The following is a 26,543-nucleotide window of genomic DNA, read 5'->3' on the forward strand; positions in this document are numbered from 1 at the left end:
TTAATTGTCCAGGGGAATTAGGATTTGCATCTCCCTTAAGAATATCAGAGGCTTAAGTTCTCCTGTGGTAAGCTTAAGGTGAAGTTTCAGCCAATTAACATCTCCTAACAGCTTTTGAAAATAATTTGAAGTAAACTATCTTTTCTTACTTGAATTTTTTGTGCCACAACTTGTTTAGGATATAACTGATGTTCCAAATACTGAAAAAGATATTGCCTTTGCTTCTTTTCTGGAGCAACAACTACTCCAAAATTTAAAGCTCATTGTATAAGAGCAAAGGCTTGTAGTAAAACTCCTTTAGCGGGATCAGCTAATAGAATACCAACCATATAATGAATAATATACACTGAAAGATTCAAAGTCCTAACTTTTTGTATTGAAGCAGCGACAAATTTTTGATGTAATGTAGGGCTATTAGCCATTCCTTGAGCCTAAACTTTCCTATAATATTACTTCATGGGTTCTCCAAAATTACAAGCAAGCTCACTAAATGCATACCTCCCACAGTTACCAGGATGCAAAGGAACAGTATAAAAACAATCCTCTAAATCCTTAATAATTTCATATACATTTCCTAAAATGGCAGTTGGAGTAATGCTCTTACAAGTTCCATAGCCTCATCAACCCATCGCAAACCCTGCAACAATCTTGAACTGCATGTGAATTAAAATCCTGAGTCTGTAATTGAACTGCAAACTGCAGCCAATGGAACACTGGCCATTTAACCAGAATCTTCAAGTTTCCCTTCAACACCAGAGCACAACCAGAATTTTGGAAAGTAAATTCAAACTCCAACAAACAACCCAGCCTCTCCAAAATCAACACAAAGTACATCACCCTCATGCTATAAAGTTTGACTGTCAATTCCTGCATGTGAATGCATGATGGTGCAGCCTTCAATATCTCACCAAAGAGATACTGCCCTAATTCCTATCTTTTATAAGTCTGTTTTCTAGGATATGAATTACATAAAATAGTACCCAATTTAGAGGTATCTTTAGAGATCTGTTTCCCTGGGTTCACTTATGCCATGTGTCGTCTAGAATAACTTCAACCAAGTTACCAGTTTTAAGCCAACTTTCTGTTACCAACGTTACATACCCAATAACTTCAAAGCCAGTAATCTATAACCAAGACATATAGAGCATATTTATACATTTAAAACCAGTCAGAAACAAAAATAAAGTGGCTACACACATCTTACATATTTAGACCAAACAATTTTCTTACTTTTTTTTAGCTGAAATTTTAAGAGAGGAGCACCTTGTACCTGTGAAGTCAATAAACACAATCACAAAGATTTTTCTAGAAAAGATAGCCTTCAGCTTCCTTACCATAGAAGCCTAGATGCTGCTAGCCCCTTTAAGAGCGGCTTATACAGACAGTCAGCCAGCCCCTAGCAGGCTTCTCCAGCTGCAATAGACACTTAGCTACAGGTTCAGGGCTCCAAAGGCCAATTGAGACTGCTTTTTTTTTTGAAATGAATTAAAACTAAATCAAGGGGTGAATGACCAGCAGATAAAGTTTTAAGCATTTTTTTTCATTATGATCATGAAACAGAACAACATTTAAGCAATGAATCAAAACCACAGACATAAACTTTCAGACATGGGCAGATTGGTGCACCAAGGACAGACAATAGAGAAAAAAGAGAACTAGGTGTGTTAAAGGGACCCAGATATTCTACCTAAGGGTCCCAGAATCAGACTAAGCATTCCTCCAGTTGGAGCCAGAGAGGAGGCAGAACTTCTCTAGACCTTCTCCTGTCCCTAGGAGAGCTCTGAAACAGCTTAAGTTCATTTTCATTCTCTTTCACCAAAGCATTTCAGGATAGCCAGGGAGGACTGCTTTTCTCAAACCGATTCTCTCAAGTCTAGGGACTAAACTATCTCTAATCAGGGTATAAAGACTTAAAGCATCTATGAGAATTGTCTTCACTTTTTAGCATATCTCTAAACACATACACAAAAAACATTTTACCATTACCTTGTCCCTTTTTACAAGGTTTATTCACTGCTGGCCCAAATCTTCTTTCCTTTTCATAAACTTTCAATTCCTGTGGTGTCTTTCACTGTATCTCACTTACTGGAGACCAATGTTGAGGCACCATTTGACCAAACCAGCTCAGTCAACAGGTTCTCCAGGGAAGAAGTGAGGATTAAAAAGAAAAAGACAGACATTATAACATAAGTCCAGCCAGTTCTGAGGTTGAAGCAGGTCTATTTTTATACCACATTAAGCACAGGAAAAAATAATAAGATCAGTTCAGAGTCAAGGAATAAGCAAGGCAATAGACAAAATCCTGCACACACCTTTCTAGGGGCTAGTCAGGAAGACCAAGAAAAGAGGATTGCCAGGCATGCCTTTGCTGAGCATGCTCTAAGCTTTGCATTAACTCAAATGTAAATGTTTTTAATTTCAGCCTATTTTCTGAGTCCTGGCCCAAAGTCAGATTCCTGCCTTGAGCATACTTTGTCCTAGTCTGTCGAATTCCCACCAAGTTTCTAGAAGCAGCCCCAAAAGATCTCAACACAATTAATAGCTCATATTATCATTTACAGGAGCTGGTGATGACACACGATCTTGGGGACCTCCTTTTGTGAACACAGAAAGTACATATTTTCTTAGTGTTAATCGAAATAAAAAAGTAAGACTATTTCCTGTTTTTGCTTTAATTGTGTAATTCTGTGGCAGTTACAAAATATTTGCTATCATGGCCTGCTTTTTGAGCTGTAACTAATATTTCAAGTTTCATGATCACATCCAAGCAATAAAATAATTACCATTCCTCCTATACTAAATAACTCAAGAAATTATGAGAATTTGTAGTGGAAATATTCTATGAAAAACAAATAATTTGGTACTGTACATTTATTGTTCCTGTGTTGGTATTACACAGCATTACTACTGAAAAGTATGTACTATGTATGGTTCTTGGTATTGGATACATTTGATTTTAACTAAGTCAATAAAAGTGATCTAAGTATTTATTCATAATGGAACTAAGCTTGCTTTACAATGAGTATTTGTATGATGTGAATGGCTCTGTTGTTGAACCTACAGTAATGATGAAAACATTTATGAAAGCGTTCTAATGTCCACATTTTGAATTTTAGAGTATAGCTGTTAATATCAAGGATCCAAGAGGAGTGAGAATCGTCAAAGAGGTACAGTATGTGAAAAGGCACTTTAGTGCTTAGGTTCTTATGAGGGACTTGGTTACCTGGGAAAGGGTCTTAAACATTGCTTTATTGCCACTCTGTAAGTGATGGCTATGAATCCTATTTAGTAATTTGATTCATCTTTGTTTTGGGTGGCTTGATTCTCACTGGTGTTTTGGATTAAAAATCCAATTAAAACAAAAATATGTATTCCAGCTCCATTTTTCAACCTTTTCCATGTCCCCTCCCTACTTTGTCTCAAATTAAAGGTCTTTTTTAAAAAATCACTACTGATATGTGCATACATATGTCAGTAAATATAAAAGATAATCCACTGGATCCAGGAAGTGTGGCTTGTGTGTGTATCTGATGTGAAATTGTTTAAATAAGCAAAGTGCTCTCAATAATTTCTTATATATTGCATGCAATTAAAACCCTAAGGTTATGAATTGAGTTCTTTCGACATCAGATTCTAGTCTTTCTAAGATTCAAACTTTAAGGACAAAGACTGCCTTAGGCAAATACCAGGTGGCTGGGACTTTAACATACGTCCAAAGAATTTAGGATAACACCCTGTTCCAGGAAATGAGCTAACCACCCTTAGCAGTCCCCCATCTGGGTGAATGAGCTAACCTTGAAAAGGAAAGGGCTAACATCGAAGAGGGAAGGGCCCTTAGCAGTCCCCCATCCGCGTGCCAAAAATATCTCACCATCGATGAATGTAAGGGTCAAGGCTGTCCTCCACAAGTGTATAAAAATTGTGTGCTTTTGTCATTCGGGGTCGCCTCTGTCCTGATTACAGGGCCACCCCAGTTCACTGGATCATTAAATCTCTTGTTTATTGCATCACCCTCTGTCTCTGTTTTTGCAAGTGGGACCTCCCGGACGTAGGGCTGATTGGGTCCTACATCTTCAGTACTTATAGTTTCTCCTCAAACCCTCCAAATTTCTGTGTAAATGAAATAATAGAATCTTAATTTTTGGGCCAGTGAAATGGCTCAAGCAATAAAGGTGCTTTCTGCCAAGAGGATCTGAGTTCAATCTTCCCACCCACATGATGGAAAGAAAGAACCAATACCCATAAATTGTATTCTGACTTCCACAATCAGAATGACCATACACAAACAAATAAGTAAATAGACAAACAAACAAATAAATAGTTTTTGGTTTGGTTTGAGTTTTACAGACAGGATTTCTCTGTGTAGCCTGCCTGTCCTCGAACTCATTCTGCAGACTAAGCAGGCCTTGAATTCAGAGATACCCTGCCTCTGTCTCCTGAGTGCTGGCATTAAAGGTGTTCACTATTTGTAAATAAATAAGTAAATGTGATTTTGTTTGTTTGTATTAAAAAAAGAATCTTTATTGGGATGGAAGGTGGTTGAGTGCCCTGGAATATATATGATACTTATAAGATCACATAGCTCATGCTGGACTATTTGGGGGCTACATTCCTGTGATAAATAATGAACTTTTGATCATAACAAGAAAACTTAGACCAATCTTAGGCTACCAGTTGGTCAGACAGTTATTTTCTGCACATAATTTCTTCTTGTTGTTTATAAGTGTTGTCTATCCACATTGCTATAGAAGCCCCTTGGATTTCTCTCAGTTCCCACAACCCAAGGGGGTAGGGATGGCGTCATTGGAAAATGTCGAGAATACCAGTGAAAAATCACAAGGAGAAGCTTCCTGTTTCTCAAGATTGTTTTCAAGATTGTAATCTAACTTTTATGGTCAGTGAACAGAGTTGCTGAACTGGCTGGTGTGATCATCAGTTCTATGGTCAGTCAAGTTCCTTGAACAGAGTCACTGAGCTGGCTAACCTACATTTTTGACTCTACTCTGTTTGCAAGGAGGTCTGAATTTTTCCTGGTCCTTCAAAACCATTACCAGCCCCAGTTAACCTTATGTAGTGACTGAATAAAAATAGTTGGACTGATCTAGCTGAGGGCAAGTCTTTTCCAAGATGAATGAACCCTTCTGCTCCTTCAGAAAATGAAGGCTTAGCATCATGGTGAGCTCCTCTACTGCATCACCTACAACCAACATCATTCAATATCTAGCAGCTGTTTAGAGTCAGTACTTATTAAATTTGCAGTAATCAATTGCCATTCTCCCTGATATATCCATCTTCTTCACAGGACTAATAGGAGAGGTAGAGGGATATGTAGTGGTAACTACCACCCTTGCACCTTTTAAGACCTTGAAGGTGGGGAATTCAGGAACCCACTGATCTCCTGTGTTTGAGACTTTGGTTATAACTTCATTGATCATCTGACCTTCATAAAATCCACCACTTTAACTGGAGGACTACAACAGTGTTGGGGGTTTCCAAGCACTAATTAAGAGCTAGTTTCTAGTAGTCCCTGAATGGCCTGATTATTTAATTTTCTCCACTGTATGGTTACCCTAGCAGAAAGCCATACATTCCTTTGGGGGAAGAATGGGAGAGTCATTAGTAATTTTTTCTTTTCAAAGTTGTAAGCCAGATCCTTCATCAAGTAGAATCAGCCTCTAGTTTGAGTTTTGTCTCTCAGCTGATTCAAGTCTGGAAGTTGCTTGAAGTGCCATGGTCTTTGTTTCTGTGATCCCAGGTAGTGTTGGTTCTTTTGCTCTGACTTTTTCTGCTTTTAGAAATTGAACAAGAATGTAGGCTTTATTTTACTTCACCTCTAGGAGCACCATGAGTATTAACAATTAATTAGCTAGTGCTGAAGAACTATACAAGTGAGGCCATTATGAACATTACTTTGCTTGTAAGACTCACTACACTAAAAATGTTTACCTTGCTTTTGTTGACTCAGGGTTGTCATTGACCTTTGCTATTTGAGGGTCTAATAAGCCCCATTTCATTTAAGTTTTGCAGTTGAACAACTGAGGATCCCACTGTAAGGTTGGACATCCAGAGTCATAAAGTGCTTCACGCTTGCTGGTATTCCACTTATGGTGTTAGGGAGGACATATCTTCTGGATCCTCTAGAGCTACAAGCTTCTGTTCTAAGACTTGGATAGGTTGTATTTTCATCTTCCTTCTTGATTTCTTGTGTTGTTTAAATTACACTAGTTTGTATATGCACTAGAGTTTCTTTTGCTGTTGATCTCTAGCAGCAGTTTTCAACTTGTGGATCATGGCCCCCTTGGAGGTCACATATCAGATATCCTGCGTATTAGATACTTACATTATGATTTGTAATAGTATCAAAATTACAGTTATGAAGTAGAAATGAAATTATTTTATGACTGGGGGTCACTGTAACATGAGTAACATTAAAGGGTCACCACATTAGGTAGGTTGAGAACCACTCATCCATAGTCTTATTTCATTGTATTAGATAACTACAAGTAGTTATTTTACTGTATTTGCCAAGATTTTATTTGTGTCTTAACATGTGTCCTATTTTAGAGAAAATTCTATTGACTGCGGAGAAAAACAAAATGTGCATTCTGCAGTGTTTGGATCAGGATTTATAGATGTCTGTTAAGTCACTTGGTGCATGGCAAATTAGTCAGGGTTCTCTAGAGGAACAGAATTCATAGAATAACTATCATCTACCTGTCTGTCTAGCCATCTATCAATCTATCAATCTATCTATCTATCTATCTATCTATCTATCTATCTATCTATCTATCTATCTATCTATCTATCTATCTATCAATCATATTTATTAGAGTATCTTATAGGTTGTGGTCTTGCTAGTCTAACAGTGGGTGTCTTCTGACAGTCTAAGAATTCAATACTTGAGGCTAAAAGTCTTAGCTGATATTAGTAGGATGTGATATTAGTGAAGGACTGAATTTCCAGCAAAAGTGAGGGGAAGCAGACAAAACCAAAAGCTTCCTTCTTTCATGTCCTTTTTTAAAGATGCCAGTAGAAGGTTTTGCCTAGATTTAGGGCACGTCTTCTGAACTGAAATAATTTGGGTTTAAGGTGGGCCTTTCCATCTCCAAGGATCTAGTCAAGAAACTTCCTTTTCAGGTGTATTCAGCTGCTTGGGTTTTATGTCAGGATGTTCTGTCCAGTTGGTGAGAGTAGGATGTTGAAGTCACTCTGATCTACTGTGTTAGGGTTAGTCTGTGACTTTACATCCACTAATAATAATTTTATGAAATAGGGTTAACTTTGGGGGTGTATATCTTTAGAATTGCAATATCCTTTTGATGGAGTGGTCTGTTGATCAGTATGAAGTGAACTTTCTTTATCTTTTCCTAAAAGCTATTCTAATAGCTTTGTCAGATATCATAACAATGACACCCAATCGTTTCCTGGGTCCAGTTGCTTAGAATACCTATTTATATCCTTCTAGCCTAAGGCAGTATGTGTCTTTTGTTATGAGGTGCATGCCTTAGAGGCAATAAGCTGATCTCTGCTTTTTAAATTCAATTTACTTGTCTGTGTTTTTTAATTGATAAATTAAGACAACTAATATTCATAGTTGCTGAAAGTTGTGCATTGCTTACTGCCATTTTGTTAATTTTTTTGGCTTTGTTTTTTTTTTTTATTTTTTTTTATTTATTTTTTTTTATTAACTTGAGTATTTCTTATATACATTTCGAGTGTTATTCCCTTTCCCGGTTTCCGGGCAAACATCCCCCTCCCCCTCCCCTTCCTTATGGGTGTTCCCTTCCCAACCCTCCCCCCATTGCCGCCCTCCCCCCATAGACTAGTTCACTGGGGGTTCAGTCTTAGCAGGACCCAGGGCTTCCCCTTCCACTGGTGCTCTTACTAGGATATTCATTGCTACCTATGGGGTCAGAGTCCAGGGTCAGTCCATGTATAGTCTTTAGGTAGTGGCTTAGTCCCTGGAAGCTCTGGTTGCTTGGCATTGTTGTACTTTTGGGGTCTCGAGCCCCTTCAAGCTCTTCCAGTTCTTTCTCTGATTCCTTCAATAGGGGACCTATTCTCAGTTCAGTGGTTTGCTGCTGGCATTCGCCTCTGTATTTGCTGTATTCTGGCTGTGTCTCTCAGGAGCGATCTACATCCGGCTCCTGTCGGTCTGCACTTCTTTGCTTCATCCATCTTGTCTAATTGGGTGGCTGTATATGTATGGGCCACATGTGGGGCAGGCTCTGAATGGGTGTTCCTTCAGTCTCTGTTTTAATCTTTGCCTCTCCCTTCCCTGCCAAGGGTATTCTTTTTCCTCATTTAAAGAAGGAGTGAAGCATTCACATTTTGATCATCCGTCTTGAGTTTCGTTTGTTCTAGGGATCTAGGGTAATTCAAGCATTTGGGCTAATAGCCACTTATCAATGAGTGCATACCATGTATGTCTTTCTGTGATTGGGTTAGCTCACTCAGGATGATATTTTCCAGTTCCAACCATTTGCCTACGAATTTCATAAACTCGTTGTTTTTGATAGCTGAGTAATATTCCATTGTGTAGATGTACCACATTTTCTGTATCCATTCCTCTGTTGAAGGGCATCTGGGTTCTTTCCATTTTCTGGCTATTATAAATAAGGCTGCGATGAACATAGTGGAGCACGTGTCTCTTTTATATGTTGAGGCATCTTTTGGGTATATGCCCAAGATAGGTATAGCTGGATCCTCAGGCAGTTCAATGTCCAATTTTCTGAGGAACCTCCAGACTGATTTCCAGAATTGTTTTACCAGTCTGCAATCCCACCAACAATGGAGGAGTGTTCCTCTTTCTCCACATCCTCGCCAGCATCTGCTGTCACCTGAGTTTTTGATCTTAGCCAATCGCACTGGTGTGAGGTGAAATCTTAGGGTTGTTTTGATTTGCATTTCCCTTATGACTAAAGATGTTGAACATTTCTTTAGGTGTTTCTCAGCCATTCGGCATTCCAAGGCTGTGAATTCTTTGTTTAGCTCTGAACCCCATTTTTTAATAGGGTTATTTGTTTCCCTGCGGTCTAACTTCTTGAGTTCTTTGTATATTTTGGATATAAGGCCTCTATCTGTTGTAGGATTGGTAAAGATCTTTTCCCAATCTGTTGGTTGCCGTTTTGTCCTAACCACAGTGTCCTTTGCCTTACAGAAGCTTTGCAGTTTTATGAGATCCCCATTTGTCGATTCTTGATCTTAGAGCATAAGCCATTGGTGTTTTGTTCAGGAAATTTTTTCCAGTGCCCATGTGTTCCAGATGCTTCCCTAGTTTTTCTTCTATTAGTTTGAGTGTGTCTGGTTTGATGTGGAGGTCCTTGATCCACTTGGACGTAAGCTTTGTACAGGGTGATAGGCATGGATCGATCTGCATTCTTCTACATGTTGCCCTCCAGTTGAACCAGCACCATTTGCTGAAAATGCTATCTTTTTTCCATTGGATGGTTTTGGCTCCTTTGTCAAAAATCAAGTGACCATAGGTGTGTGGGTTCATTTCTGGGTCTTCAATTCTATTCCATTGGTCTATCTGTCTGTCTCTGTACCAATACCATGCAGTTTTTATCACTATTGCTCTGTAATACTGCTTGAGTTCAGGGATAGTGATTCCCCCTGAAGTCCTTTTATTGTTGAGGATAGCTTTAGCTATCCTGGGTTTTTTGTTATTCCAGATGAATTTGCAAATTGTTCTGTCTAACTCTTTGAAGAATTGGATTGGTATTTTGATGGGGATTGCATTGAATCTGTAGATTGCTTTTGGTAAAATGGCCATTTTTACTATATTAATCCTGCCAATCCATGAGCATGGGAGATCTTTCCATCTTCTGAGGTCTTCTTCAATTTCTTTCCTCAGTGTCTTGAAGTTCTTATTGTACAGATCTTTTACTTGCTTGGTTAAAGTCACACCGAGGCACTTTATATTATTTGGGTCTATTATGAAGGGTGTCGTTTCCCTAATTTCTTTCTCGGCTTGTTTCTCTTTTGTATAGAGGAAGGCAACTGATTTATTTGAGTTAATTTTATACCTAGCCACTTTGCTGAAGTTGTTTATCAGCTTTAGTAGTTCTCTGGTGGAACTTTTAGGATCACTTAAATATACTATCATGTCATCTGCAAATAGTGATATTTTGACCTCTTCCTTTCCAATCTGTATCCCTTTGATCTCCTTTTGTTGTCTGATTGCTCTGGCTAGAACTTCAAGAACTATATTGAATAAGTAGGGAGAGAGTGGGCAGCCTTGTCTAGTCCCTGATTTTAGTGGGATTGCTTCAAGTTTCTCTCCATTTAGTTTAATGTTAGCAACTGGTTTGCTGTATATGGCTTTTACTATGTTTAGGTATGGGCCTTGAATTCCTATTCTTTCCAGGACTTTTATCATGAAGGGGTGTTGAATTTTGTCAAATGCTTTCTCAGCATCTAATGAAATGATCATGTGGTTCTGTTCTTTCAGTTTGTTTATATAATGGATCACGTTGATGGTTTTCCGTATATTAAACCATCCCTGCATGCCTGGGATGAAGCCTACTTGATCATGGTGGATGATTGTTTTGATGTGCTCTTGGATTCGGTTTGCCAGAATTTTATTGAGTATTTTTGCGTCGATATTCATAAGGGAAATTGGTCTGAAGTTCTCTTTCGTTGTTGTGTCTTTGTGTGGTTTAGGTATAAGAGTAATTGTGGCTTCGTAGAAGGAATTCGGTAGTGCTCCATCTGTTTCAATTTTGTGGAATAGTTTGGATAATATTGGTATGAGGTCTTCTATGAAGGTTTGATAGAATTCTGCACTAAACCCGTCTGGACCTGGGCTCTTTTTGGTTGGGAGACCTTTAATGACTGCTTCTATTTCCTTAGGAGTTATGGGGTTGTTTAACTGGTTTATCTGTTCCTGATTTAACTTCGATACCTGGTATCTGTCTAGGAAATTGTCCATTTCCTGAAGATTTTCAAATTTTGTTGAATATAGGTTTTTATAGTAAGATCTGATGATTTTTTGAATTTCCTCCGAATCTGTAGTTATGTCTCCCTTTTCATTTCTGATTTTGTTAATTTGGACACACTCTCTGTGTCCTCTCGTTAGTCTGGCTAAGGGTTTATCTATCTTGTTGATTTTTCTCAAAGAACCAACTTTTGGTTCTGTTGATTCTTTCTATGGTCCTTTTTGTTTCTACTTGGTTGATTTCAGCTCTGAATTTGATTATTTCCTGCCTTCTACTCCTCCTGGGTGTATTTGCTTCTTTTTGTTCTAGAGCTTTTAGGTGTGCTGTCAAGCTGGTGACATATGCTCTTTCCTGCTTCTTTCTGCAGGTACTCAGCGCTATGAGTTTTCCTCTTAGCACAGCTTTCATCGTGTCCCATAAGTTTGGGTATGTTGTACCTTCATTTTCATTAAATTCTAAAAAGTTTTTAATTTCTTTCTTTATTTCTTCCTTGACCAGGTTATCATTGAGTAGAGCATTGTTCAATTTCCACATATATGTGGGCATTCTTCCCTTATTGTTATTGAAGACCAGTTTTAGGCCGTGGTGGTCCGATAGCACGCATGGGATTATTTCTATCTTTCTGTACCTGTTGAGGCTGGTTTTTTGACCAATTATATGGTCAATTTTGGAGAAAGTACCATGAGGAGCTGAGAAGAAGGTATATCCTTTTGCTTTAGGATAGAATGTTCTATAAATATCCGTTAAGTCCATTTGGCTCATGACTTCTCTTAGTCTGTCTACATCACTGTTTAATTTCTGTTTCCATGATCTGTCCATTGATGAGAGTGGGGTGTTGAAATCTCCCACTATTATTGTGTGATGTGCAATGTGTGTTTTGAGCTTTAGTAAGGTTTCTTTTACGTATGTAGGTGCCCTTGTATTTGGGGCATAGATATTTAGGATTGAGAGTTCATCTTGGTTGATTTTTCCTTTGATGAATATGAAGTGTCCTTCCTTATCTTTTTTGATGACTTTTAGTTGAAAATTGATTTTATTTGATATTAGAATGGCTACTCCAGCTTGCTTCTTCTGACCATTTGCTTGGAAAGTTGTTTTCCAGCCTTTCACTCTGAGGTAGTGTCTGTCTTTGTCTCTGAGGTGTGTTTCCTGTAGGCAGCAGAAAGCAGGGTCCTCGTTGCGTATCCAGTTTGTTAATCTATGTCTTTTTTTCGGGAGTTGAGGCCATTGATATTGAGAGATATTAAGGAATAGTGATTATTGCTTCCCGTTATATTCATATTTGGATGTGAGGTTATGTTTGTGTGCTTTCATTCTCTTTGTTTTGTTGCCAAGACGATTAGTTTCTTGCCTCTTCTAGGGTATAGCTTGCCTCCTTATGTTGGGCTTTACCATTTATTATCCTTTGTAGTGCTGGATTTGTAGAAAGATATTGTGTAAATTTGGTTTTGTCATGGAATATCTTGGTTTCTCCATCAATGTTAATTGAGAGTTTTGCTGGATACAGTAACCTGGGCTGGCATTTGTGTTCTCTTAGGGTCTGTATAACATCAGTCCAGGATCTTCTGGCCTTCATAGTTTCTGGCGAGAAGTCTGGTGTGATTCTGATAGGTCTCCCTTTATATGTTACTTGACCTTTTTCCCTTACTGCTTTTAATATTCTTTCTTTATTTTGTGCGTTTGGTGTTTTGACAATTATGTGACGGGAGGTGTTTCTTTTCTGGTCCAATCTATTTGGAGTTCTGTAGGCTTCTTGTATGTCTATGGGTATCTCTTTTTTTAGGTTAGGGAAGTTTTCTTGTATGATTTTGTTGAAGATATTTACTGGTCCTTTGAGCTGGGAGTCTTCACTCTCTTCTATACCTATTATCCTTAGGTTTGATCTTCTCATTGAGTCCTGGATTTCCTGTATGTTTTGGACCAGTAGCTTTTTCCGCTTTACATTATCTTTGACAGTTGAGTCAATGATTTCTATGGAATCTTCTGCTCCTGAGATTCTCTCTTCCATCTCTTGTATTCTGTTGGTGAAGCTTGTATCTACAGCTCCTTGTCTCTTCTTTTGGTTTTCTATATCCAGGGTTGTTTCCATGTGTTCTTTCTTGATTGCTTCTATTTCCATTTTTAATTCCTTCAACTGTTTCATTGTGTTTTCCTGGAATTCTTTCAGGGATTTTTGCGATTCCTCTCTGTAGGCTTTTACTTGTTTATTAATGTTTTCCTGTGCTTCCCTAAGTGTGTTCATGTCTTTCTTGAAGTCCTCCAGCATCATGATCAAATATGATTTTGAAACTAGATCTTGCTTTTCTGGTGTGTTTGGCTATTCCATGTTTGTTTTGGTGGGAGAATTGGGCTCCGATGATGGCATGTAGTCTTGGTTTCTGTTGCTTGGGTTCCTGCGCTTGCCTCTCGCCATCAGATTATCTCTAGTGTTACTTTGTTCTGCTATTTCTGACAGTGGCTAGACTGTCCTATAAGCCTGTGTGTCAGGAGTGCTGTAGACCTGTTTTCCTCTCTTTCAGTCAGTTATGGGGACAGAGTGTTCTGCTTTCGGGTGTGTAGTTTTTCCTCTCTACAGGTCTTCAGCTGTTCCTGTTGGCCTGTGTCTTGAGTTCACCAGGCAGCTTTCTTGCAGCAGAAAATTTGGTCTTACCTGTGGTCCCGAGGCTCAGGTTTGCTCGTGGGGTGCTGCCCAGGGGCTCTCTGCAGCGGCAGCAACCAGGAAGACCTGTGCCGCCCCTTCCGGGAGCTTCAGTGCACCAGGGTTCCAGATGGTCTTTGGCTTTTTCCTCTGGCGTCCGAGATGTGTCTGCAGGGAGCAGTCTCTTCTGGTTTCCCAGGCTTGTCTGCCTCTCTGAAGGTTTAGCTCTCCCTCCCACGGGATTTGGGTGCAGAGAACTGTTTATCCGGTCTGTTTCTTTCAGGTTCCGGCGGTGTCTCTGGCAGGGGTCCTGCCGCTCCTGGGCCCTCCCCCACGGGAGCCCAGAGGCCTTATACAGTTTCCTCTTGGGCCAGGGATGTGGGCAGGGGTGGGCAGTGTTGGTGGTCTCTTCCTCTCTGCAGCCTCAGGAGTGCCCACCTGACCAGGCGGTTGGGTCTCTCTCTCACCGGGTCTGGGAGCAGAGAGCTGCTGCGGGCCGGGATCCGCGGGTGTGGGACTTCCGGTAAACACAGAATGTGCCCGGCCTAGAGAAATTCTGCTTCCGTGTGTCCCAAGCTCACCAGGCAGCTTTCTTGCAGCAGAAAATTTGGTCTTACCTGTGGTCCCGAGGCTCAGGTTTGCTCGTGGGGTGCTGCCCAGGGGCTCTCTGCAGCAGCAGCTGGCTTTGTTTTTTATGTTCTCTTCCTCTCTTGCTTAGCTATTATCCTAGCATAGTTGATTATTTCCCGTGGCCTTTACTTTTCCCTTCAGTTTGAAGAATTCCATCTCCTATAGTGCTGGCTTAATGGTCATAAATTCCTATAGTCTAATCTCATTACAGAAAAGGTTTAATTTTTCCTTCATTTATGGCAGAGAGAGTTTCTGGGTATGGTAGTTGGGTCAGTGGGTTTTTTTTTTTCAGAAGTAAAATATATATATATATATATATATATATTTCTTGGATTTTTTAAATTTAAATTTCAAATGTTATCCCCTTTCCCGGTTTTCCCTCTAGAAACCTACTATCTCCCTCTGCTTCTATGAAGGTGCTCCCCTACCCATCTACCTCCCTGACCTGACATTCCCCTCCAATGGGGCATGAGCTTTGACAGAATTAAGGGCTTCTGCCATCGAGGCCGGACAAGGCGATCCTTTGCTACATATGTGGATGGAGCCATAGGTCCATCCCTGTGTGCTCTTGGGATGGTGGTTTAGTCCCTGGGAGCTCTGGGGGGGGGGTCTGGTTGGTTGATATTGTGTTCTTCTTATGGGGTTGCAATCCCCTTCAGCTCCTTTAGTCCTTTCTCTAACTCCTCCATTGGGGACCTCATTCTCAGTTCAATAGTTGTCTGTGACTAGTCTAGTATTATTCTTATGAGCCTGCCTTTATTTGTGACTCAGTCCATCTGTGTTGCTGCTTTTAGTATACTCCCTTTCTTCTATATGTTTAGTGTTTTGATTATATTATGACTAGTGGAAGTTCCTTGCTTTTGTTTGCCTGCTGTTTTAACTACCTATTGTATATCTGGATTGGCATCTCTTTTGCTAAAGAGATAGGAGATTGGAAAAATTTTAATGTGGTTCTTAATTTTTCCTTTTTCTTTAGAACCAGATTCTTCTTTTTCTATGCATGAACTTGGTCTTTGGTGTTGTGTATATCTCGGAATACCTCTCATGCTTTCTTGCTGTTTTCCCTTCATCCTTGTTGGGTTGTGAGTTCCTCCACCTTCTCTTCAGGCTGTCTTTTCCAAATGCACTCTATTGCTCAGACTTTCTGTGGATTGTTTTGTATTTGACCTACTATTTTTAAATTCCAGTATTTTAGGTTTGTTTTTCTTCAGGATTTCTATCTTTTCCTTGGATTCCTCTTCTATATCCTGTATCACTATCTGTATTTCTTTTATCTTTTCATGCCATCGAACATACTTATAATTATTCTTTTTTCTGTTAGTGATTGCATCTAGTTCTCTCAGTGGGTCACATTATACAGTGCTAAGACACTAATTTTTGGTGCAGTTACATTGTTATGGGTTTCCTGATACTGTGTTGGGGTTTCTTTGCATTGGTTTATTACTTTTAGCTATAGTCTTTAAGATGAAGTGTTAGCAATGTTCTCATGGGACTTGGACATGGTAAAGATGCATGTGTAGCTCAGAAAATAATTTCTTAGTCCAGGAGCTCAAGGTGCCTAGTGTAAGTTCTATGTTTTTGCATGAATAGGATATAATTGGGAGAGTTACTCAAAATGTTCGATGTGACCACACCCATTTGTCATTTTAGCCAATTCACAACCGTGACTCTTTTGACTTCAATACTGCTGTAGCTAAATGACAGAAGGCAGCATGGGGGGATACTTCCAATTTAGTAAAAAGATTAGGAGTAGAAAGGAAGTAGAGTGAGTAAGAATAGTGATTAAATGTTAGATTCACCTGGAAAAAAATGCTGTGGTAAAGTAGTCAGTAGGGGATAATTGGGATAATGTTAAGATCCACAGATTTTCAAAATTGTTAAAGCCGTGAAAGTTATAATCAAGATGTAGAAAGATAGGTGGGTAAGGTTGAAAGAAAGAAGAAAAGATGCAAGCATAAGTTGGGGAGGAGTATATAAGTATATAAGATGTGGCTACATAACACAGTAAAGAATGCCTTCTAGTAACCAGGGTGTAAAAACGCAAATAATAGTTCTAAGTCGTATCTGAGCAATAAACCAGCCAACCAAACAACCACCAAACCAATGAACCAATCAGCTAGCCAACCCATCAACTAACACCCTGTCCTGAGGCATATATGTGGCAATGGAAGTTACATAAAAGGATAAATAAATAAATAAATAAATAAGCCAATAAGTAAAATAATAAAATAAAGAAGAATACTTATGGAGTGAATTGTTGGCACAGGTGTCTAAGTTGAAAAGCTTTGGTTTTAAAACCCCCTGTCTCTAGCTGGCTGCATGCAATACAGCATATGATAATGAGAGTGGGAGCCATTGGTCACTGTAGCCTCAGGGTTCCTGGGGCTCTCTTGCATGTGGAAATCAGATTGTAAATTCTTTCCTGATAGTTCCCTCAGAGAAGTCTTTCCTTATGTATCCTGTGCCACTTAAAACTCTAGTCTTAGGCTGTGTGTGTTGGTGATGCTTTTAATGCTAGCATCCGGGAGGCAGGGATAGATTTCTGAGATTGGAGCATGTTTGCTATGTATAGAGAGAGTTCAGGCCACACAGTATAACATTGTGAGGCCTTGTCTCAAGAAAACCAAAACAAAACAAAGCACAATCCATTGTAACCATCACTACAACTTCCCTTCTCTCCCTCTCAAATCATAGTCTTTGTTCCCCTTAGATGTTGGCTATCAACAATTTCCACATCATTGAATTCTGTATGGTTTTACTTCCCTGTAGTTTAGAGGTATTCTGCTGGCCACGTATACTCTAGTGACTTTGGCTCTGAGGTTTCAGATTGTTGGGTTCACAGAAGTCTGGGGCCACCAAACTGGAGGCTCAGCAAGAGTTTTTGCTGTTTTGTTTTAAATTGAAAAAGCTTAATTTCATCTCCATTCTCAGGCTCTTACTTTCTTTCTGCCCTCTTCTCTGCCATGTTCCTAGAGCCTTGGTAATGTTGGAATTGATATAGGTATTTCATTTAGAGCTGAACACCTAGTCTTTTATCCTTGATACGGTGACTAATTACATATCTCTCCATTGACTGCTATCCACTGCAAATGAAGCATCTCTGACCAAGATTGAGAGCAGTCCAGGTCTATGGATATAAACAAATATCTAGAAGGCAGTTTTGCAAAATAAGCATTTAGCAAAATAACAATATCAGGTTCTACAAGGGTCATTTAAAGTTTATTTATCCATTTTTAATTTTTAAACATTTTAATACAGGGTCTTTTTAAAATGGTACCTGCCCCAGTCATTTCTGGGATGAGGAGAGCTCACTGGTGCTGCCCTTACCTGTTCTAGTCACCACATGTGCCTATTCTGTTTCCCCTACTTTTCAGTTCTTCGTTGCATCATAGCATGCGACTGAACATGTCTGAAGATTTCCTGTGTCTCCTGCTGTCTGTTCTTTGTCTTCCTGCTCTCTGGCTGTGTAACTCTTCAAACCAAACCAATTCACCCAGGATAAACTGGACTTCATTTCTTTGAAAAGTTTTTCTTTCAGTTGATACCAGTTTTGTTTTTTCTAAATTGTTCATTATTGCTTGATATGTTTATGCGTCTTTTAAGTCTTCTCTTCAGTGGTTATTATTTGTGTTGTGTGGATGTGCATGTGAATGTGTTCATGTATGTGGATGCACATGTGTGTGGGTGCACATACATGTGCATATATATGTGTTTGGAGGTCAGACGACAACCTTAGGTATTGTTCATCAGTCACTGTCCACCATCTTTTTTGGATAGTGTCTTTTAGTGGGTTGGATATTGCCCAGTAGGCTTGACTGACCAGCTGGCCAGCAAGCTTCAGGAGCCATGTCTCTGTTCCCCATATTGGGATTCCAAGCACATGTTACCATCGCTTTCAGTCCTCTTGGGTTCTGAAGATTAACTAAGGTTTTCAGGCATGAAAGGTAAAACTTTACACTTTAGTGACTGAGCAAGCTCCTCAGCACCAGAAATTATTACTTTTTAAACTACAAGATTGGTTTTCCCTACTTTTTTTTTTTTTGGTATTATGCTTCCAACTTAGTTCATTGTCAGTGTTCATTATCCTGTTTCTATCTCAGAGTATTTTATATAAAGATTTATTTTTATTTTTTATGCATACGGGTGTTTCGCTCGCATTTTTTTCTTATCTTATTAAAACAGTGATCTTATGGTGTATTTGTATTCGAATCTGTCATGTGAATTGAGGTTTTATTAGAATCTTCAGAAATATAAACATATAGGTATCCATATGGCTTAATGTTTTGTTTTGTTGACAGGGTTCAGGCAAATTGCTCTGGCTGGCCTGGAGCTCTCTATGTAGAATAGGCTGACTGCCCCTGCCTTCTGTGTGCTTGGATCAAAGGTCTGTGCCACCATACCTTTTTAAAAGCCAGCATTAAGTTTTAAAATTTGGTGAACTATAAGTATTAAAAATTTTAATGTAAATCATTTATTCCTATTTAACTCAGTGGCATGAGTTACATTTTTATGAGGTTGCACAACAATCACTATTGCTTATTTCTAAAATGCTTTGTCAGTTTAAGGAGAAAGCTGAGCTTACTAAGCAGCGGCTCTTCAATTCTTTTCTTTAACCCTCCATAATTTCTAGTCTACTTTCTACTCACACATACACCCATGAATTTGTCTAGTTAAGTCAATGCAAGTGAGGATATGTAATATTTGTATATTTTTGTGTCTGATGGTTTAACTTAGCAAATATTTTCAAGTTTTTTTTGTGTGTGTGTGACATTGCATATATCATCAGAATTCCATTGTAATTGAGAACTGAGGACCTTAGTTTATGGATGGACACTTTTGGCCCATTTGAATAATGCTGCTTTGAATTTTTGCATATACATATCTAAAAAATTATTTTCAATTTTTTGAGATAATGTTTTTACTGTAAAGCACATGCTGGCTCAAATATGTTATCCCCCTGCCTCAGCTTCCTGAATATTGGCATTGCAGATGTGTACTATTGTGTCTAGCTGTGTTTTTTAAAATTAGTTTTTTTAAAATTTATTTCCCTACAGAACTTTCTGAATAGGACTGCATTTATCCAGGAATTAAAGGCAATGTTGACAGATGAGATCTTATAAAACCAAAAGGGAAGCCTACAGAATTGGAAAAGTTTTTTTTTTTTTACCAATTCTACATCTGACAGAGCTCTAATCTCCAAAATGTATAAATAAATCAAGAAACTAGATATAAAAAACCCAAATAATCCAATTAAAAATGGAGAATTCTCAATAGAAGAGTCTCAAATGGTTGTGAAAGATCCCCAAAGGGAGACCCTCACTCAAGTCTCAGGAAGTTGCGGACCCCAGACACACGAGAGACCGATCTTTTTTTTTTTTTTTCAGAGCTGGGGACCGAACTAGGACCTTGTGCTTGCTAGGCAAGCGCTCTACCACTGAGCCAAATCCCCAACCCTGAGAGACCAATCTTGATGCAATAAGCAGAGGTGAGGTTTAATGCGGAGAGCTCCGGGTCAACACGTATCCCATGCAGGAGATAGAGGTGTCGACCCTGAGTGGCTGGGAGAAGGGCTATTTAAAGGAAGAAGTCACAAGCCCCAGCAGATGAGGGGATGTCAAAAGGAAATACCAAAAATGTCACAAGGGGAAACTCTCAAAATCACAGGATTGTTCTTAAGACTCTAGGGTTTAAATCAGGGGAAAGGTCAAGTCCTCATTCTTCTGAGAACAGATCTTAATTCTTGTCCTTTAGGGTAAATGTTTGTCAGAGTTGACGAGGCAACTGCATCTGAAACACATCTGGTTAGGCTTTGGCCGGTTTCCTGGAATACTATCTGCAGGACACAATGGCTGGAACATTATCTGTAGGGCACAATGGGGGCTTGAACAAACATCACAGGGGCAGAACAGAACCTGTTACTCATTTACTCCGGTGACATCCAGAGGGTCAGTGAGTCTGCACCAGTCCTCCTGCATTTTTAACCATCTGTCTTCCTGAGTCAGATCCTCTTGCTGAGTTTTGAGCTAGTTTAAAACTCAATCTCTCAGTTGATATTTTAGTCAGCATTCTCTAGAATCACAGAACTTATGAAATGAATATCTATATACCACATATGTATATATAAATAAATATATGTATACAATATTTCTATATCTATAAAGGGCATTTGTTGGAATGACTAACAGGCTGCAGTACAACTAATTACAAATGGCTAGCTCTGAATGGAAAGATCAAGAATCTAGTAGTTGCTCAGTCCCACAAGGCTGGGTGTCTCAGTTTGTCTTCTGTACATGCTGGAATCCCAAAGAGGTAGGCTGCTATGCTAACAAAATACTAGCAAGGTGAAGGTAAGCAGGCAAAGGAGAATGAAACCTTCCTTCTTCCACTGTCATTATATAGTGTGGCCCAGATGAAAGGTGTGACTTCCCACCTCAACATCTAGATTAAAGGCATGTGTCTTAATGCCTTAAGATCTGGATCATGTGTATGCTTCCATTTCTGGATTGTAGTTCATTCCAGAAATAGTCAAGTTGACAACCAAGAATAGCCATCACAGGTGAGAAAAATCTAAAGAAATGTTCAACATTCTTAGCCCTCAGGGAAATGCAAATCAAAACTACTTTGAGATTTCATCTTACAACGTTAGAATGGCTAAGATCAATAACACAAGTGATGGCTCATGCTGACAAGGGTGTAGAACAAGGGGAAAACTCCTCCATTGCTGGTGGAAGTGCAAACTTGTATAGCCACTATGGAAATCAATATGGTAGTTCCACAGAAATTTGGGAATTGATCTACCTCAAGACCTAGCTATACTACTCTTTGGTATATACCGAAAGGATGCTTCATCCTACCACAAGGACACTTGGTCAGCTATATTTATAGAAACTTTATTCATAATAACAAGAACTGGAAAGAACCTTGATGCCCCTCAGCCAAAAATAAATAAAGAAAATGTGGTACATTTACTCAATGGAACATTACTCAGTTATTTTAAAAAGTGACATCATGGAATTTGAAGGCAAAAGGATGCAACTAGGAAAAATTAGCCTGTCTTAGTTAGGGTTTCATTGGTGTGAAGAGAAACCATGACCACAACAACTCTAATAAAGAATAACATTTAATTGGCACCTGCTTACAGGTTCAGGGGTTCAGTCCATTATCATTGTGGTGGGAAGCATGGCAGCATTTAGGCAGGCATGGTGCTGGAGGAGCTCAGAGTTCTATCTCTTATTCCAAAGGCAAACAGAAGACCGAATCCTCAAGCAGCTGACAGGAGGGTCTCAAAGCCCGCCCCCAGAGTGACGTACTTCACCCAACAAGGCTACACCTCCTGATAGTGTCACTTCCTGGGTGAAGCATATTCAAACCTGCACATATCTCAAGTGAGGTAACACAGACCCAGATAGACAAATGCACTATGTATTCACTTATGAGTGAATATTATCTGTTAAGTAAATGATAAGCTAAAATCCACAGACCCAGGGAGGTAGGTAAAGAGGAGAGCTCTAGAGAGGATGCATGATTGTCTCTGGTAAATGGAAATAAAAATACTGTGGGCAGACTGGGGACATATGGGGACAGGGTGGAGGAGTTGGGGGGGATCATGTAGGGATGGGTAGTGGATGGAGGAGGAGAACTCAGGGAGAGAGAGATAAAATTGGAGAGTGTTTGGGGTCTAGTGTGGAAACATTGCAGTTGATACTTCCTGAAATATATGAGAGTGATCCTAGCAAGGATATAGATTCTGAACTGGGTATTTTTAGTAGCCAAGCAAGGCTTCTAAGTGGTGGGACTATGTTGTATTCAGTGAGTTGTTGGCCAAGAGTATCCATGGAGATCCCTGTGGTGGTTTGAATATGCTTGACCCAGGGAGTGACACTATTAGGAATGGCCTTGTTGGCTTTGAGACTCTCCTCTTAGCTGCCTGAGGAGTCGATCTTCTGTTTGTTTTCAGAACAAGATGTAGGACTTTCAACTCCTTTTGCACTATTCCTACCTAGAATCTGCCATGCTCCTACCTTGATGATAATGGAGTGAACCTCTGAGCCTATAAGTCAGCTCCAACTAAATGTTCTCCTTTTTTAAGAGTAACTGTTGTCATGGTGTCTCTTCATAGCAATGGAAACCCTAAGACAATCCCTAAACAATCCAGGCTGATACTTGGACAGAGCTGCTCTCCAGAAAACTGACAGTGGAGCCCCGTTGCTGAGGACAACATTCACACAGTTCACTGAATGTGTCTAGCTAGTTCCTGCATACACCCTTTACCTCTATGATCTTACTTTGTAGGCTATGGAAAGAGAATCCTGGACACCAACTCAGTCACAAAACTCTTGACCTATAATCTGTCCTGCTTAAAGATATGCTGTGGGGGCAATGGTAGCACAGAACTTGTGGAAGTGGCCAACAAATGTCTGGTTTAATTTAAGGCCCACGCCAGGAGAGGGAACCCATGCCCTATATACAGCCTAGATGGCCACAAACCAGAGACATAGCCCAGAGACTTAGGATAGAACCAAACAGGACTGGTGAAAAAATCAATAAAATTATTTCTAATGATGTTATACTATATTCACAAATTAGCACCTTGTCCAGTTATCATCAGAGAGGCTTTTCCAGCAGCAGATGGGAATAGGTATAGAGACCCACAGTCAGACATTATGTAAAGAGGAGTCTAAATTGAAAGTTTCCTTTGGGTCCCTCCCCTTGGATTTCAGAGAAGCACATCGAAGAGTGGGAGTAAAGACAATAGGAATCGGAGGGAATGGAGAACACTGGGAGAACACAGCCCACTGGATGAACTAAGCAGTACTCACATGGGCTCATTGAGATTAAAGTGACAAGCAAGGGACCTGCATGGGTCTGCACCAGATAATGTGATATATGTCATGGATGTTGGGTTGGTATTTTTCTGGGACTCCTAGCAGTGTGAGTGTTGGGAAACCCTGCTATGGACAGATCCCTGAACCTGAAGCAAAGTAGAGTACTCCCTTTTCCAGTGGAACTTCTTCTCTGCCTAACCTTATCTGGGGAGCCTAACCCCCACATCTTCTACCTGAAGAATGTCACACAGTCTTTGGTGAAATTACAGGTTCAACTAACTTTCTCCAGATAAGGACATACCCAGAAGGCACCTGTAATGCCTTCCCATGAATGAGGCATTCTCAGTTCCTTAAGCTCCAGTCAGTGTTCATTCAACAAAGAAAAAACCTTTCCTACTCTCCAAGATTTACATAGCCTTTGTTCACTCCAAATAATGTATCTGCACACAAGGTGTTTCACTGAATACCATCTAAACGAGCTGTATGCTAGCTCCTTTCCCCATCCTGCTGACCCACATATTCTGGGCTCCACTTCGTCCTTTCTTGCCCAATATACAGTGCCAGGACAACCCAAGAGAGAAAGCAGAATGCAGAACCACAAGGGAGTGAGTGTGTCTCTGGCCTTTTTTTCCTGTTCTTGGGACAGTTTTCCTATTGTTAGGTTGCCTTGTTAGCCTCTATTTGAGGTCTTTTTGCCTTGTTTCATTATATCTTGTTTTGTTCTGTTTGGTTGTTGTGTCTTAGAGGCATGCTCTTTTCTGAAGGAAAAGAGAAGGGGATTGGATCTGAAGAAGAGATGTGGGGAGGAGCTGGGGAGCTTTGAGTGAGGGAAAACTGTGGTCAGGATGTATTGTGTGTGTCAGGATGTATATGAGCGAAAAATCCTTTCAAAAAAACATGGCCATCGGGACCACAGGTAAGACAAACCTTCCTGCTCCAAGAGACCTGCCTGGTGAACTCAGGACACACAGAGGCAAAATTCCTCTAGGACAGGGCACTTCCGGTGTTTAGCGGGAGTCCCAAACCCACGGATCCCTGCCCGCAGCAGCTCGCTGCTCCCAAACCCCGTGGGAGAGAGCCCTCACCGCCTGGACAGGTGGGCACTCCTGAGACTGCAGAGTGGAAGAGACCACCAACACTGCCCACCCCTGCCCACATCCCTGGCCCAAGAGGAAACTGTATACGGCCTCTGGGTTCCTGTAGAGGAGGACCCAGGAGCAGCAGGTGCGCTGCGTCTGAGACACTTGAAGGGACCGACCGGATAAACAGTTCTCTGCACCCAAATCCTGTGGGAGGGAGAGCTAAACCTTCAGAGAGATAGACACGCCTGGGAAACCAGAAGAGACTGCACTCCGCCCACGTCTCTGAGGCCAGAGGAAAACACCAAACGCCATCTGGAACCCTGGTGCACGGAAGCTCCTTGAAAGGGCGGCACAGATCTTCCTGGTTGCTGCCGCTGTGGAGAGCTCGTAAGCAACACCCCACAAGCAAACTTGAGCCTCGGGACCACAGGTAAGACTAACCTTCCTACTCCAAGCGACCTGCCTAGTGAACTCAGGACACAGGCCCACAGGAACAGCTGAAGACCTATATATAGGAAAACTACACGCCCGAAAGCAGAACACTCTGTCCCCATAACTGGCTGAAAGAAAACAGGAAAACAGGTCTACAGCACTCCTGACACACAGGCTTATAGGACAGTCTAGCCACTGTCAGAAATAGCAGAACAAAGTAACACTAGAGATAATCTGATGGCGAGAGGCAAATGCAGGAATCCAAGCAACAGAAACCAAGACTATATGGCATCATCGGAGCCCAATTCTCCCACCAAAGCAAACACTGAACATCCAAACACACCAGAAAAGCAAGATCTAGTTTCAAAATCATATTTGATCATGATGCTGGAGGACTTCAAGAAAGACATGAAGAACTCCCTTAGATAAACACAGGAAAACATAAACAAACAAGTAGAAGCCTACAGAGAGGAATCACAAAAATCCCTGAAAGAATTCCAGGAAAACACAATGAAACAGTTGAAGGAATTAAAAATGGAAATAGAAGCAATCAAGAAAGAACACACCTGGGAAACAACCCTGGATATAGAAAACCAAAAGAAGAGACAAGGAGCCGTAGATACAAGCTTCACCAACAGAATACAAGAGATGGAAGAGAGAATCTCTGGAGCAGAAGATTCCATAGAAATCATTGACTCAACTGTCAAAGATAATGTAAAGCGGAAAAAGCTACTGGTCCAAAACATACAGGAAATCCAGGACACAATGACAAGATCAAACCTAAGGATAATAGGTATAGAAGAGAGTGAAGACTCCCAGCTCAAAGGACCAGTAAATATCTTCAACAAAATCATAGAAGAAAACTTCCCTAACCTAAAGAAAGAGATACCCATAAGCATACAAGAAGCCTACAGAACTCCAAATAGATTGGACCAGAAAAGAAACTCCTCCTGTCACATAATAGTCAAAACACCAAATGCACAAAATAAAGAAAGAATATTAAAAGCAGTAAGGGAAAAAGGTCAAGTAACATATAAAGGCACACCTATCAGAAACACACCATACTTTTCGCCAGAGACTATGAAAGCCAGAAGATCCTGGACAGATGTCATACAGACCCTAAGAGAACACAAATGCCAGCCCAGATTACTGTATCCTGCAAAACTCTCAATTAACATAGATGGAGAAACCAAGATATTCCATGACAAAACCAAATTTACACAATATCTTTCTACAAATCCAGCACTACAAAGGATAATAAATGGTAAAGCCCAACATAGGGAGGCGAGCTACACCCTAGAAGAAGCAAGAAACTAATCATCTTGGCAACAAAACAAAGAGAAGAAAAGCACACAAACATAACCTCATATCCAAATATGAATAAAACAGGAAGCAATAATCACTATTCCTTAATATCTCTCAACATCAATGGCCTCAACTCCCCAATAAAAAGACATAGATTAACAAACTGGATACGCAACGAGGACCCTGCATTCTGCTGCCGACAGGAAACACACCTCAGAGACAAAGACAGACACTACCTCAGAGTGAAAGGCTGGAAAACAACTTTCCAAGCAAGCTGGAGTAGCCATTCTAATATCGAATAAAATAAATTTTCAACTAAAGGTCATCAAAAAAGATAAGGAAGGACACTTCATATTTATCAAAGGAAAAATCCACCAAGATGAACTCTCAATCCTAAATATCTATGCCCCAAATACAAGGGCACGTACATATGTAAAAGAAACCTTACTAAAGCTCAAAACACACATTGCACCTCACACAATAATAGTAGGAGATTTCAACACCCCACTCTCATCAATAGACAGATCATGGAAACAGAAATTAAACAGAGACGTAGACAGACTAACAGATGGACTTAACAGATATTTATAGAACATTCTATCCTAAAGCAAAAGGATATACCTTCTTCTCAGCTCCTCATGGTACTTTCTCCAAAATTGACCATACAATTGGTCAAAAAACAGGCCTCAAC

The 26,543-nt window shown here is 40.1% G+C and overlaps 1 protein-coding gene across 13 annotated transcripts in view; it reads left to right on the plus strand.

Annotated features, from left to right (window-relative positions):
• Positions 1–26,543, plus strand: part of Sugct (succinylCoA:glutarate-CoA transferase) — an 866,857-nt gene that overhangs the window by 63,596 nt on the left and 776,718 nt on the right. For 6 of the 13 annotated variants that reach the window (XM_087591067.1, XM_087591069.1, XM_087591070.1 and 3 more), the window contains 2 exon segments: positions 2,562–2,647; positions 3,117–3,167. The exons of the other annotated variants lie outside the window; for them this stretch is intronic. In XM_087591067.1, the coding sequence (XP_087447193.1) occupies positions 2,562–2,647; positions 3,117–3,167 (137 nt within the window). 13 annotated transcript variants of the gene reach the window in all.

Source organism: Rattus norvegicus, chromosome 17 (genome assembly GCF_021556685.1).
Source record: "Rattus norvegicus strain SHRSP/BbbUtx chromosome 17, alternate assembly SHRSP_T2T, whole genome shotgun sequence".
Lineage (NCBI taxonomy): Eukaryota > Metazoa > Chordata > Mammalia > Rodentia > Muridae > Rattus > Rattus norvegicus.